At 36.4% G+C, this 16,594-nt stretch overlaps 1 protein-coding gene across 1 annotated transcript in view; it reads right to left on the bottom strand.

Moving 5' to 3' along the window:
* Window positions 1-3,614: 3,614 nt before the first annotated feature.
* ESCO1 (establishment of sister chromatid cohesion N-acetyltransferase 1) overlaps window positions 3,615-16,594 on the bottom strand; it is a 54,549-nt gene continuing 41,569 nt past the window's right edge. The window contains exons 8-11 of the mRNA XM_008053231.1: window positions 12,105-12,194; window positions 8,347-8,490; window positions 6,152-6,339; window positions 3,615-4,833 (exon numbers count right to left, since the gene is read on the bottom strand). Of these exons, the coding sequence (XP_008051422.1) occupies window positions 4,686-4,833; window positions 6,152-6,339; window positions 8,347-8,490; window positions 12,105-12,194 (570 nt within the window). The 3' untranslated portion in view covers window positions 3,615-4,685. The remainder of the gene's footprint in view (window positions 4,834-6,151; window positions 6,340-8,346; window positions 8,491-12,104; window positions 12,195-16,594) is intronic.

A 16,594-nucleotide genomic window follows, 5' to 3' on the forward strand; every position in this document is an offset into this window, starting at 1 on the left:
ATGACCTCAAGAGGGACAATAAATATTTGTAAGTATGGTGTCAAGATTTCAGAGGAAAGCAGAGCCTACCAGTGTTCAACTACAAGTCCCAAAGCAGCTGTCTTGAAATGACTATTAACTGTGAAACTCTGACTGCTGCACCTTCACACTCAACTGACTATAACTGGAACAACAATTTAGGTATACTCTTTAGGCTTCTCTTTAATAGAAAATGGCCCTTAAGCTTCCTCTTGGCCTAAGAGATACTGCTGTGTAACACTGAATCTCTGGAGCCACAGAAAACAAAACAAAACAAATAATCATTGCTATTTTTTTTCTTTTTATTTTTTGAGTTGGAGTCTCACTCTGTCGCCCAGACTGGAGTGCAGTGACCACTCCCGGCCACCGCAGCCTCGACCTGCTGGGCTCTGGCGATCCTTCTGCCTCAGCCTTCTGAGTAGCTGGAATTACAGGCATGTGCTACCACACCCGGCTGATCTTTTGATTTTTATTGTAGAGATGAGGTCTCGCCAAGTTGCCTAGGCGCGTCTCGAACCCGCAGGCTCAGGCAATCCACTTACCTCAGCCTCCCAAAGCGTGGGATTACAGGCTGAGCCACCGAGCCCGGCTATTTATTGCTATTATATAAAGATGACTCTAAAAGTTATTTACATTAAAAAATTCACTTAAAAAATTCACTGTGCTCTTAGCTGTCAAGTATTGATTAAAGCTGTCAAGTATTGATTAGCTGATGCTTTAATCAACTAATAGTATTACAACTAATGGTATTAAGTAGAAAAAAAATACAACTAATGGTATTTAGTTAGAAAAAAAAACACCACCAATAAATTGTTTTCTGATCACTTCATTTCAAGTATTTTATTTTTACTAGTCCAATGGATTTTTTTACTACTAGGAGGGTGGTGAGGGTTGCTAAGACAACTGGAAGGGTGGTGGGGGTGGAGGAGTTATCTTTTGCTACGAGAAAACCCATCCTTTTTTCTGCTAGAAGGTTTTGGAGCCATGAGCAAGACTGAAGATGTGTGTCCACCCCAGGAATCTTCACCTTAGGTAACATGTGGATGGGCAGGAATACAGCTGGGTTCCTATTCAGAGGGATGAGAATCCCTTAGTCGGACAGCTATGCAAAATCAGCAAGAACAATTAAAATATCACTGCAGCTGGGTGCAGTGGCTCACTCCTGTAATCCCAGCACTTTGGGAGGCGGAGGCAAAAGGACTGCCTGAGCCCAGGGGTTCGAGACCAGCCTGGACAACTTGGCAAGACCTCAGTCTCTATTATGAATGAAAAAATTAGCTGGGTGTGCTGGTGTGCACCTGTAGTTCCAGTTATTTGGAAGGCTGAGGTGGAAGAATCACCTGAGTTCATAGGTCGAGGATGCAGTGGCCATGAGTGTGCCACTGCACTCCAGGCTGGGCGACACAGACTCCAACTCAAAAACAAAACAAACAAAATCACTGCAGATCTGTTGTTCTCATTGACTATCGTCATAACAGTCGTGCTTTTAATAGATACACCTAGGTCACTGTGAACTAGTAAATATTGCTTTTTATTTGTGTGCTCATGCAGAAAAGGACATTAGCCATACCATCTTGAGTCTATATGTATAAATCCTGTAATGTCTATATGGCTAGATTTATTTTTGAGTTGGAGTCTCCCTCCATCGCCCAAGCTGGAGTGCACTGGCATGCTCATGGCCACCCCAGTGTCAACATGCTGGGCTCTGGCGATCGTTCCTCCTCAGCCTTCCAAGCAGCTGGGAACTATAGGCGCGTGCTACCACACCCAGAAATCTCTTATTTATTGTAGAGACGAGGTCTCGCCAAGTTGCCCGGGCTGGTCGCAAACCCAAGGGCTTAGGCAATCCACTTGCCTCGGCTTCCCAAAGTGCTGGGATTATAGGCTGAGCCACTGAGCCTGGCTGGCTAGATATTTTTATAAAGGACCAAAAACTATTTGAGGGCTGCTAACAACAACAACAACAAAATATATATATATATAATCAGCAATTACAGAATCACATTCTTTTGAAGTTTGTAGCAATTAGTGCATACTTACTGTGTCCGCTACTGCCTCCACCATTTCATTGAGAATGATGTTTTTAAATGTCACTTAGACCTCTTCAGGCTTCAATTGTGGAACAAAGGTGTTACCATTCTTTGATTCTTGACATTCTTCCCTTGGTTTCTACCACTCTCTTCTGGTTCTCTTACTTGCTCATGCCTTCTCAGATACTCTTCTTTGAGACTCTTAAATGATGGTGTTCCTCACAACTATCTTCTACTTTTTCATTTTACAAACCTCGGGGTGGTATCGCCTAAACCTTCAAATAACAAAACTCATAAATTTGTTCAGATAAACCTCTCTTGAACTCTGGATTCACATATCCAAGTGTATACTAGAGATCGATATCCCCACTTGGAGATTCTACAACCACCTTAAAATCTTGACCAAAACTAAGCCCTTCCTTCTCCCATCCAATCCTCCCAACCTAATTCCTACATTGTCAGTCAGCTTAGTCAATTCATCTACTCAATTACCCAAACCAAATTCCCACTTACCCCAGACTCTTTGGCATGATCTTTTTCTGGTTAGTTATAAACTCCTACTGTTTCCTCAGTTGTACCTTTCCAATGTGTATCTGTCTCATCTTCATCTCCACATTGCAGCTTTAGTTCAGTGTTCCAACATTTTTCACACAAATTGCTCTTAATTATCTTCTAAGTTCCTGATTCCTCATGTATAAACCCTACCTCTTGAGTTGTGATAATTACATAAAATAATGCAGTACTGAATACAAGATCTGACGCAAACACTCAAATGTTAGATATTTCTAATAATACTATACACTCAGAGAAATACCTAAATTGTAAAATTTTTGAGGCTTCAATATAAGCATGAAAACATAGTTTTCCCAGAAATAGTAATACTTCAACCAACCAATCAATATATCCTTTCTACCTCCTTGAAACCACCAAGTCAAAAGTAGTTAAAGTAGTATACTATGTCCTACATGGACACTGGATCTGAATTACGAGGTTAACAGTTACTAGAGAGTCTGCAATATGACCCCAAATTTCATTCTGTTTTGTAAACAAACACGGTATCTGTCAGGCAAACAGTGAGATGAGAATGACTACAAGAATCTCAAGACTAAAGGGAAATGGTAGTATCAAAAGCCAGGCCATCACAATGAGTCAGAGGGGAAACTGACACCATTCTACCCACATAAAGAGTACAGAGTTTTGCATCATTCCATGAATTTTAAAGCACAAATCTATAGAGGGATAAAATGTACACCTGGCTATTAATTTAAGGCCTTAAATGTTAGTCAGTTTTTAATGAAGATATGATTATATCAGCTCATAAAAATAACCTAAGTTGAACTACAGTGGTACTTTATTTCTTTGAAAGATCATAAAAGTACTATGAAACTAAAATAATCAGAAAAGATTTTGCCTTTTGGAGATAAAGTTCAGCTGATTTTTGCTGCTGACAAAATGATCCTTTGGCAAACTGGTAAAAATTACCTTTAGGCCAGTGCTTTAATCACATTTCAAGGTATCAAACCAAAGAAACTCAACAAAAAAAGCACAAATGACAACACACCATTATCTTAGTTAGTACACTTGTCACTTAGAAAAAGCTATCAAGTACTTTATTATTTTATTCTACATTATATACAGGTCATAAAAGGCCACAGCAGTTTTTCAACATATAAACCCTTTAAAAGTAGAGGGCACTATGAAGGATAGACAAGTATCAAGATGAAGTCCAGTAATGAGGGCATATACTCAGTGCAGTATTTCTGAGGAATAACAAAGCAGATACCGAGTTATCCATATTTACCTTGCAACTATTCCATAGGATTTTAGAAATCTCTTTGAGATTTGTTAACAGCCTAGATGTGCCAAGTTGCCAGTTATTTAAAAAAGTGAAACCAGAATGAAAGAATAATGAACTTACTTAGAGGGTACCCTTCCTAATTTTAGTCATTTATAGCTCTCCAAGGAGGAAAGTCTCAATTCTTTACCACTTTCCATTTCTTCCTGCCATCCAAGACAGGAGAGAGAAAAGTGAAAGAAAAAGAGCAATACTCCAATTCTTTCTGCTTAGCTGGAGCTTTCCTCTGCTGTAGGGGTTTCTTTGAAGTATACTTCAGGACCTTTAAAATTTTGCTTCAAATTCCTAAACAAACACGTAATATTGCACCCTCCGTGAATAATCACTCAAAAATATTGGCTTCTACCTCTGTGAAAATACAATCTTTAAACCTGTAACTGGTATCAGCAGATCAATATAAAAAAATACAGTACCAAGCTACACTGGTATATTTCCACATTAAGAACTTCAAAATATACTTATCACTGAGACCATAGTCCTTGCATTAGTTTTCAGTCCACTATGAACAATTATCTGCTGCATGTAAACATGTCTAAATAACTATAGATAAAATACATCAATCATAAACTTCTGTAAAAGATAATAAAATATCTTCTTTAAAAAACAAAACAATAATAAGCTATTACTGCATTGTTTCCAATTTTATGAAAATGGAACAACCATATGGCTGTTGCCAGTCCTGAGTTCATAGTAATAAAAATGGCCCTAGTTCCTGGTTAAAGTCAGCATCCAATCCATTCTCTTCAATTGATGTCTTCTAGTACTGTAGGCAAGAATTTGTTTTAGGTGCTATTCTGTCCATTAATAAAATTATATACCAGAAACTGACCAGTGCCACAGTACTGTGTCGCAAACAGTTTTCCATCAGGAGTGGGATCTGAGAAAGCAATTTCTTCTTTACTCAAATATGAGCCATATATAAAGTTACTCCTATTTTTAAAAAAGGGGGGGGGGAGAGAAAGTAGAGAAGGTTAAAAAAAGTTGTTATTTCTAACCATTTAATACTAGAAAAATCTGTCAAATGCAAAGACTAGAAAGACTTTTTAGGTATTTCTCTGTGCTCTTTAACTTGCTGAAAATAACTACTCATCTAAAATATTATCAATAATTTGAGACTAAAAAAATTTTTAAATAAAAGCAACAGTGTAAAAATATTTACCCAGGATCTTTTCTTTTTTTTTAGAAAGCGGATTTATTGAGAGGACCGAAAAACTCCCACAGTAGGAGGGGACCCAAAGGGGTTGCCCCAGGATCTTTTCATGATGAAAATAAGAATAGAAAGAATTTCCTCAACCTGATCACGGCATCAAGGAACATCAGAATTAATGGTAAAAGGAGTGAAAACTATTCCTCAGTCATTAATAAGATTAAGATAGCTCTCATCTCTTTTATTCAGTATTGCACTAGGCAGGGCAATTAGATGAGGAAAAGAAATAAAAAGCATCCACACTGGAAAGAAAGAAAACTAGCTCCTTTGCAGATAACATGACCTTACATACAGAAAATCCTAAGGAACTCACAAAACGTACAAGATCTAATAAGTGCTGGGCACAGTGGCTCACGCCTATAATCCCAGCACTTTGGGAGGCTGAGGAGAGAGGACTGCCTGAGTCCATGGGTTCGAGACCAGCCTGGGCAACTTGATGAGCCCTCATCTCTACATTAGATCAAAAAATTAGCCGGGCACAGTGGCACGTGCCTGTAGTTCCAGCTACTTGGAAGGCCGAGGCAGAATGATCACCTGAGCCCAGAGGGTCGAGGCTGCAGTGGCCGTGAGCGTGCCACTGCCCTCCAGGCTCGATGACAGAGTGAGACTCCAAATCAAAAAGAAAAAGAAAATGGTGAAAAAGCACATATAAGTGTAACATCATTAGTCCCCTAGAACTGCAAATCAAAACTGCAATGAATTGCACTTCGAATCCACTAGGATGTCTAAAATAAAGTCAAACAGGTGGTGATGGTGATATGAAAAGATTAGAACCCTCATACATTGCTGGTGGGATTTTATAACAGCATAGCTACTATGGAAAACATTCTGGCAATTCCTCAAAACATTAAATACATTTCCACCAACATGATCCAGCAATTCTACTCCTAGGCACAAGAATTTGTATATGAATGTTCACAGCAACATTATTCATAATAACCAATAAGCAAAAACAAGCCAAATGTTCATCAACTAATGGATAGATAAATAAAAGGTAGTATAGCTACACAGTGTTATATGATTTGGCAGTTAAAAAGTTACCTTAGGCATTCAATCATGCGAGAAGCAATTTTCTTTCGACGCATCATGCTGAATACCCATATTCGACTGATACCACAGATTGCAGGCTCTGGCAATGTTGAGCAGCACCAAGCTTTTTGCCTTTCAAATCTGACTTTTTCTTCTTCAGATCTGATAACTGGAAGTTTCTCTTCTATAACTCTGTAGCCCTACAGGTGTTAAGATGGGGAGGGTGGAATTTTTAAGTGAGAACATTAATTAGCAATTGTCTAGTATTGATCTTGTTGGAGGTTTCTACATTTGTCTGGCTTCTTAACAAATTGTATGGGAACCATTTATGCTCTCACTCTCATTTTTAGGAAACAGACAAACCTGGATCTACATTCTGTTCCAATTCACTTACCAGTTATAACAATGAGAGAAAGTTAATTTCTCTTAAGCATTACATTCCTTGTATATAGACTGGAGACATCATCTCTCATTTTGAGAGTTTAAATAAAGCAAAACATACAAAGCACCATGACATCATGAGTGGCCCATAATAGGAACTGAATGTGAGTTTTCTCCATGTCTCACAAAATAAGGACTAGCAAAAGTACATGTTAAAATTAGTAGTCATAGTAACTGTTGCTGTGATTGCTGCCACAGTTCTAGAGTTCACAGTTGTACAAGAACTAGGAATAGGGATTGCAGAAAAATCAAGAATTTATAAAGCCCCTTTCATCACACTTTAGTATCCTGCTCTCTCTTTTTTAAGTACTTAAAAACATACATCTCCTCTGACAATTTAGCTGTCAAAAAAAGGGAATGACCAGCCTTCTGACAGGAAAAGGTACAAAACTCAAAAGCAACCAGACAATACAATTAAGAGTTAGCAAAAACAAGCCCAACAAACATTACATAGCTATCTTCTAGTTCAAACACTGCTACAAGTCATTTCTGGAACTAGGTGAAATAGAAATTCAAAAACATAAAAGTCTATACTACATAAAAATAGCTCAATTTCAGTATGGCAAATTTCCATGAGCTAGTAATTGGGGACAGCAAATTAATATCCCCAAACTAGTCAGCTATTTATTTATTTATTTGCACTATTTTTTAAAATCAATTTTGTCATTTTGGCAAGATTCATAAGAACTACACAATTTTAGGCTGGATATTTATTTATTTGTTATTATTTCCAGAAGATATGAGTCTCACTATGTTGCCCAAGCTGAAGTACAGTGGCTATTCACAGGCAGAAGCATGGCACGCTGTAGTTTCAAACTCCCGGCCTCAAGCAACCCTCCTACCTCAGCCTCCCAAGCAGCTGAGACTACAGGAACCAACCACTGCCCTGCTAAATTTTTAAAACATGTAGCTTAATATATAATAACTTCGCGCAGACTTATTTTGACTTTATACTTCACTGGAAAATTTTATGTTGAAGCATACATTTGTGCAGGCAGCTATTAGTATGCTAAAATATACCAACTAAACAGTAGTCACATACAATGTACACCAAATTAATGAGGAAGAATTTGGCTGAAAAAGTCAGAATTCAGGTATGCTTCAAAGTGAGCAATACTAGGGAGTCTAGAAACTTCTGGTTCTCTTAGGTTGGTCTCCATTCCTACTAACACTCATAATGTAAGCATATCCCCTATTATGATTCTACTGTTTGTCTTTTGTACAATTTGGCTCCTTAACATAAGCGAACTGCTCAATTAGAATGATGATCGACTCCAGGTGTAAGCCTTTTTGCAAAGGTACAAACAGTAAAGAGTTTAGGCACTGCAGCCCACCTGGTCTCCATTTCAACTACTCAACTCTGCCTTTGTGGTACAAAAACCAGACATAAACAAATATGTAAGCAATTGAATGAGGCTGGGCACAATAAAGTTTTATTTATAAAAACAGGCCAGATTTGTCCACTACAGTTTACCTACTCTTGTGCTGGAGGGACTGAGAAAGACATTTCATTAGTATCTAATATGGAAACTTCCTAAATAAACTTCAACAGCATTTTTTATTCTACAAAATTTTTACCTCACTGATTTGAGAAACAAATGTCCATACAACATGCAATGGCAAAGAATCATACATGGGCATTCCTGTGTTCACACTCTTCCTTACAAAAAATGTAGACAAATGTATCAGGATTATGTTATTCAAGATTACAAAGTAAACTCATCAAACAACAAACTACTTCAGAGCACTCTTTAAAAATCACTTACCCACTGGATATGTTCTGCAATTAGGCAGCCAACTACTTTTTTGTCATTAGAAATAAAGAGAAGTGTTTTAGTTCTGGAATAACACATTAGTGGAGCCTGTTGAAAACCTAAATCATTGTCGACCATCTCTCTAATCTCATCAACCTGCCAAATAAAGAAAAATAATTTTTGAATAATGAAAACAAAGCATACATGTAAAAACATATTATTTCAGTTCAATAAGTTGAGTATATCATTCCAAGTAGGATGTCCCCTAAAGATTTCTTTTAAATGATTATACTGATTAGTATTTTAAGTCCTGTGGACCACTTTGCAAACTGAGGGAGGAACCAGAGAGTGATTTGAAACCCAGTCTAGAGAACAAGAGAGGTGGGTGAGAGTTCCTACAACAGGTTGCTAAGAGCAATAAAGACTCCTATGAGAAGCATCTAATTTGTGAGTTGGAGAGAACCTCACTAGAATCTTAGCCAGGCAAGCCACTTTTCTTCTCAAGCCTTAATCAGAATTCTCAGTAAAATGGAAGTGAGTATAGAGGAAAGAAACTCATGTTTACTTTCTATTAACCATTTATAGGTCAGATACTGTGCAATGCACTCTACAAATATTATACAAACATTATCTCATTTAAATCCCACATTTCTTGGAGGTTTGTGTGATTCCTCACTTTACATATGAAAGATATAAAACTCAAGGGTTAAATAATTTTTCCCATCTCAGATATTAGACATCTAGAAAATGAAGGAGCAGGGATTTGAACCCAAAATGTTACTATTAGCATCAAATCGTGCTTCCTCCAGTTCATTTCCTAAAACTGATCAAGGTCAAACATAATAAGTTCAAACTTTTTGTAGGCACTCAGACATTAGTTCTTTCCTTCCCAGTTAAAAATACTGGTCAGATGAGTAATACAGCAAGACCTCGTCTCTACAAAAAAAAATTGTTAAAAATTAGCTCGGTGTGGTGGCCCACGCCTGTGGTCTCAGCTACTCAGGAGGCTGAGGCAGAAGGATCACTTGAGCCCCAGAGGTTGAAGCTGTGGTAAACTATGATCCTGCCACTGCACTCAAGCCTGCACAACAGTGAGCCCAGGAATTCAAGACCAGCCTGGGTAAGATAGCGAGATCCCATCTATACCAAAAAGAAAAAAGAAAAAAAAAAGAGTCAGGTGTGGTAGTGCATGCCTGTAATCCTAGCTACTCAGGAGGCTGAGGTGGGAGGAAATTCACTTGAGGTCAGAAGTTTGACATTACAGTGAGCTATGATTGTACCACTGTACTGTAACCTAAGCACCCTGAATGAGACCCTGTCTCTTTAAAAAAAAATGCAAATATTGAGTCCAGTAAACACTGAGTCCTATAAACATTCATATTACTAAGTTAAAAATACAAATAATACTTTAGTGGGTCAAGTATACATACCTCTGGCATGCAGAATATCACATAGCAAATCCCTTACTCAGGGATGAAAACTCAAGTCCTCTTAATCCTGAAACAGTATCCTATAATTCCTGATTCAGTTTCTAAAGGCAAGTGATTTACAATTCCCTCGATCTTAATTTTTAATCATTATGGGTTACTAACTAGTTATATACTGAACTGTAGCTTAACAAGATTTTGCTCTGAGAAACTAAAAGGAGGAAATGAGCATTTACTGAGGATTCTTTGCAAGAAAACTCTAGCTGTCACGTATGGTGAAGTGTAGCAAAGTTTCCACTATGCATTTCTGAGTGATAATAGATGGACTTCAAAAAATTCCATAATTTAACCGTGTATGTGTGTGTGTGTGTGTGTGTGTGTGTGTGTTGAAGTCTCACTCTGTCACCCAGGTTGGAGTGCAGCGGCATGCTCACAGCCACCACAGACTCAACCTGCTTGGGCTCAGGCAATCCTTCCACACCCCTCTTCCAAGTAGCTGGAACTACAAGCCCATGCCACCATGCCTGGCTAATTTTTTTACTTATGTAGAGACACGGTCTCTCACCAAGTTACCCAGGCTGATCTCCAATCCCTGGGCTCAGGCAATCCTCTCACCTCAGCTTCCCAGAGTGCTGGAATTACAGGTATGAACCACCATGCCTGGCACCACAATTTAATTTTCACTTAAGTTGACCCTTGAATAACACAAGTTTGAATTGTGTGGGTCCACTTACACACAGGTTTTTTTCAGTAAACAGTGGAAATGTTTTGGAGACTTGTGACAACTTGAAAAAACTACAGTCAAACCTTGAGGTCTAGAAATATCGAAAAAATTATGAAAAAATTGGTTAAATCACAAATACACAGAATATGTGTGTTAACTGATCATTTATGTTATCGAAAGGGCTTATCTGGGATTGTCCATTCAGATTTTTAGGATATCTGAAAAGTCAGGAAGCACAAAATAAACTTATAATTTAGATAGAATGTTAGCTATGTTTTCTTTAATTTTTATTTTATTTTTTAAATTTTTTGTAGAGATGAGGTCTTGCTATGTTGTCCAAGCTACTCTCGAACTTTTGGGCTCAAGCAATCCTCCTACCTTGGCCTCCCAAAATGCTGGGATTATAGGCATGAGCCACCACACCTGGTCTATATTTTCAAATAATAGGTATAAAATATTTTTCTTCAACATCCTTTTCAGTGTAAGTATCCCAAAATTTAAAGAGATCCAATTGTTAACAAACAAGCAAAAAAGACTTTCCTTGCATTTGTAGACATTTTGGACACACATTAATTATTTAAGTTTTTCAGATAAACAATTGGACCTCATTGCTTACATTATTAAGTACTTCTCCAGAAAAAGCATCCAGAGATTGAAGAAAAGTATACTGAGTATATTATTTGAATGTGTAACTAACATGTTATTTAAAGATAAGTTAATCTTATGTTCTGATTTTTAAGATATCCTATATAACAAAATAGTTCCAGGCTTCATTATCTCTCTGGTTCATTTCTCAACACAGTCAACTCTAAATATTCAAAGTATAGAACTCTAACTTGGAATAAGACCTGCTTCACACTACATAAGACAAACTTTTCTGCATTATATTTGTAAATCAAAAGATATCTTCCTATCTCTTAAAAATGTTATACAATTACCTCATGTTTCATTTCATGTTTACCATGACCTATTACTAAATCCCCTCCTGCAATAAGCTTTTACTTAGAAACTTACTCTTAGAATGAAGCTTTACATTTTTAATTTTCTAAATTATTATGATTCAACTTTTAATTTTTACTTTTTTTCTTGAGTCGGGGTCTCACTCTGTCATCCAGGCTGGACTGCAGTGGCATGACCATGGCTCACCACAGCCTTCAAACTCCCAGATCAGGCTGCACCACCATGCCGGGCTAATTTTTTAAAATTTTTTGTAGAGACTAGGTCTCACTATGTTGCCCAGGCTGGTCACAAACTCCTGGGCTTGAGCAACCCTCCCGCCTCAGTCTCCCAAAGTGCTGGGATTACAAGTGTGAGCCACCATGCCTGTCCTCAATTTTAATTCTGATTCTTCAAATTATTTACTTGGCATTATTAATTAACTAGCATGCCTTCATTTCAGCATTCAAATTACTAATAAAACTGAACAGTAACCAATTAAGAATCCGTATTCTACACACTATAAAGTATAGCATAAGTTTTCAACTGGGTTATATTCATCAAATGATTATTCCTTGTTTTCAGAATTGATGTTTAAGTATGCTATGCCAGCAATGTGTTATCCTATTAAAATTAGCTACAAAATATTATCCATTGTATATGAAATTTCACTGGAAATTTACCTTTTTCAAGGCATACTTTGGGTCTTCAGGAAGAACCATTATTATCCTGCCATCAGGGTATTCAGCCAGAATTCTTTCTTTTTTCCAGCCCTAGATATTACATATACATAAAGGATAAATTTCATGCATATTTTATTCATCATATCCATGTACAAGAGAAAAAGTATATCCATTCGTCTAAAAATTGCAAACATGAAAAAACATATGCTCATTAATGCTTAACTAATAACATAAAGCATGATAAATTAGCTATTCTGTTAAGCATACAATATATACAATGCAAGTTAATTTCACTCTACTACTCATTCAGAGATATATGTAATATCACAAGAGTACTTCTAATTTATCATTTCTCATTTTAAAATTAATTTTGAAAACCACACACTAAAAGCAAGCCCCTTATAGTCAGTGATTCCCAGAACCTATAAATCTCCCAGATTCTTGATAAAATAATTAATCTCTTAAATTTCTTTGGAACATGGTTACCTCCACAAACAAACACTCATAATTTTATGTCTGGCATGCCAAAGACCTCCAGGAGGTTTCAAATGAACTGATTTGCATGCAGTAGCCAAGTATGAAAGGAATAGCTTTATGCTTATTGATCACAACTATTAAAGCCACAAGAAGGAGACTATAAAAAAATATAACTACCTTCTAAGAATCTAATAGGGAAGGAGAGGCTACGTTGTGTGTATCTGAAGTTAAACATACTCAAAAAAAGAGAGGTAATAAACTCTTCTTCAGATCCACACTCGTGGTGATTAATGAGCAGAACCTGCATGAAAAAAAACAAACAAAACAAAAGCCACTTAAATCTAGTAAGATGGGACTGAACCAGAGGTTAAAACTAGGAGCTTTGAAGTTCAAAATAAGTACAAAAGGAATGAGCTTAACTAGTTGTTCAGTTGTCTTACCCAACCAATTGTACATAAAAAGGCTTTCCAGAAGCAATTTATTCTTCTAGTAGAGAAAAATCATCATCTTTTTTTCTAGTATGTGTTTCTTCTAAGGACATGGAAGCTCAATGAAACCAAGAAAACAACTCGATTTTTAAAAAATATACTATGGTAAATCTGAAAGATTTTCTTAAACAATCTAAAACTTTTTTTGGAGGAGAACCAGATCTTAGTTGGGGACAAAAATTTTAGCAATTTATTACAATTTAAATTAAAATATGTAAAATCCAAAATGTGTTTACAAAATAGAGCATCCAATGGGAAAGCTAAATTTGGATGAAGAAAATTATGATTGGTAAAGTGTCTCATGATTTGAAAAGGAGCAGAAACAATAGTCACAAAAGTCCTCTTTTCAACTAAGACACTAAATCTGAATCATAGATTTGAAAATAGATAAACAACTTTTAAAGGCATAGAAGATATCACATCTTTAAAAACAAATTAATTATGTTACTTTTAGAAAAAGCTTTTAAATGAACCTATTTTCCATAAAATGGAGACTTTTCACTTCGAAAAATCAAATTACAAATTCAATGAAGAACTAGAAACTTCAGTAACCTCAAGTTATAAGAAAGCTATAATTCCCGCAATGAATTATCTAAAGACAATTCCATAAACAATTTTTCTATTAACTGCCATTAAAAACAGTAATATTGGTCTCATGTCATTATACCGCACAGGCATTAGACAAATTATCTTGCTTTACTAACTTTTTATTTAAAAACTTTCTCCTGAAACAACTTGAGACTTGCATGTCCATGTAGAAAATCACAATTCGATTTGGTATCACTTTCTGTTTTAAATATTATTTTGTGTTTCCAGGTACTAAATAAAAGGTCTCCAAATCTAAGAAGCAGAAACTATGAAAAGCAGAGTTACTATTGTGTAGGCTTCTAATGTTTATGATGACAGCATATTTTATCTATTTATTTATTTTTTGAGACAGGTCTTGATCTGTCACCCACGCTGGAATGCAGTGGCGAAATCACAGCAGCCTCAAACTCCTGAACTCTAGTGATTCTCCCCCCTCAGCCGCCCAAGTAGCTGGGACTACAGGCATCTAGCACCACACATGGCTAAGGGTGCATAATTTGATGAAGACTTGTTAATAATTCAGGATTTAGACCTTCATTCTTGGTAGTTACTAGATGTATGGCCTTGGGCAAATCACTAGGACTCTGATTCTGTTTCCTGATACAGGCGTTCTATAAAATGGCTGCCATCAACTCCATCTCTTTGTAGTTATGAGGGCTATATTAAGGTGACTGCTCACAGAGTAGCCACTCAATAACTCTTGTTAACTCTCATTCTCCCTTCCTACTGGTATCAAACTAAGATCAATGAACTAGTCTAACAAAACAGCCAATCAATACAATGTTAAATATAACAATAAATTCAAATCAGGGACAAGGCAAAGATGAAAGAACCAAATTGACTGATGTCTTTGAAATAGTATACTCAAGACATATGTATGCCTCAACTGCAGTTAATTTCTTACCGGTCTCAATAACCATATGACCCTCCTGAGTTTACAGAAACTTAGAGGAAATGAAGTTCATCCGCTGCTTAAAGGTAAGGCAGAGGTGGTGGGTTCGGAGATGAGTGTGTGCAACTTAGAAGACTAATCAAATAGCCACAACTTTTTTGCAAAGACATAAATTCCAATGCAATGCATTTACACATCTCATTTTTAGCTCTAACATGTTACACATATGCCTCCGCTACCAAGTAGTATTTTCCCTAAACCAAATTTTCTCCATCTACCCATCAATGAAAAGCACAAAGCTTTATACTCCTAATTTTTTATTGTTATATTTTTATTATTATTTTATGCAGAGTCTCACTCCAGACTGGAGTGTAGTTGCATGAGCATGGCTCACCACAGCCTCAAACTTCTGGGCTCAAGAGATCCTTCCCAACCTTAGCCTCCCAAGTAGCTGGGACTACAGGTACACGTCACCATGCCCAGCTCATTTTTTAATTTTTTGTAGAGACAAGGTCTCACTATGTTGCCCAGGCTGGTCTCAAACTCCTGGGCTTGAGTCATCCTCCCACCTCAGCCTTGCAAAGAGCGCGGCACTGCGCTGGGTCTCTCATTTTTATTTCTAATAATAGGAAACTTTTATTCTTTTCTCCTTGCTATTGTAGTCACTCTAAATTTTAGAGTCTAAAAAATGAAAGTGATCTCTTTTTCTATCAAAAAAAGATCATAACTGAAAACAAAATACATTGGGTGGTGGATTGAGTGATGTATATAACCATCAACATTTATCCACCAAAACAGTTAAGATATCTGCATTTAATTGTATGTAAATTATATTCCAATTTTAAAAGTTCATACTACTCACTTTCACAAAAGATTGAATGAGAATATATATATCTGAAAGAACATGTGAAAAAATATAACTGACAATCAGCTTAAAAAAATATTACAAGGAGGGAAAAAGAGACACAGGGAGAAACTTCAGGTTAAAAGAGATTAAAGAGACATAACAACTAATGCAATATATGAACCTTCATTCAAAAAAACAACATAGAAATTTATGAGATATTTGGGAAGCTTTGAACCCTGGTGGCAAACTTGGTGTTAAAAAATTAGTTCATTTCTTAAAGGTGTGGTTATCTTCTTTAAAGCAGCTTTATGGTTTTTTTTTTTTTTAAAAAGAGCAATCTTTAAGAAATGCATATTTAGATATATCCACTAAAGTGATAACGTGATACCTGAGTTTACCTTAAAATAAATTGTGAAGGTTAGAGACAAAAGAAGACTATCTATGAATCGGTAACTATTGAAAATGAATGAGTGATAGGTACATGGGGGTAAGAGTGTGTGTGTGTGTGTGTGTGTGTGTGTGTGTGTGTGTGTGTGTGTGTGTGTGTGTGTGTGGTATTAAACTTATTGTTGAAAATTCAAATCATCCATCATCAAAACTGTACCAATGGCCCAAAGCTTGCTCAAGAACCATTTATTTAGAAGTGAAAAATAAATACAAAACCAATCTAGTCAGCACAACAATTAGACCTGAGGTAAAGAAAAGTAGAGACTGCGACAAGACCACAAAGGAGCTCTGGGGATATTGGTGATGCTGGGTTTTATTATATGGGTGTGTCCACTTTGTGCAAATATGTCATTAAGCAGTATACTCATTAGTGTACTTTCTTTATATGTTACATGCCAATAAAAATTTTACCTAAAAATAATTACTAACAGAATCTGAAACACAGATATTTCATTTCAACAGCAATTTAACACTTATAATGTTAAAATATATTTTAAACACCATCTATTTTTTAAATCTTAAGGCTTCAGAAATAAAAGTAAATTAAAATTAACTCATTCAAAATTCAGTCAACATGCTCTATTTGACAACACCCCAGACTGAAAGCTGCAGAAAGATTGCATAAGAGAAATAAATTACAAGCTTTTGAAATATATACTTTGTCCAAATGGATTTTTTTTTGAGTTTGAGTCTCACTCTGTCACCCAGACTGGAATGCAGTGGCTGCTCCTGGCCACTGCAGCCTCCACCC

Source organism: Carlito syrichta, unplaced genomic scaffold (genome assembly GCF_000164805.1).
Source record: "Carlito syrichta isolate Samal-C Ts95f unplaced genomic scaffold, Tarsius_syrichta-2.0.1 Scaffold287975, whole genome shotgun sequence".
NCBI classification, from domain to species: domain Eukaryota; kingdom Metazoa; phylum Chordata; class Mammalia; order Primates; family Tarsiidae; genus Carlito; species Carlito syrichta.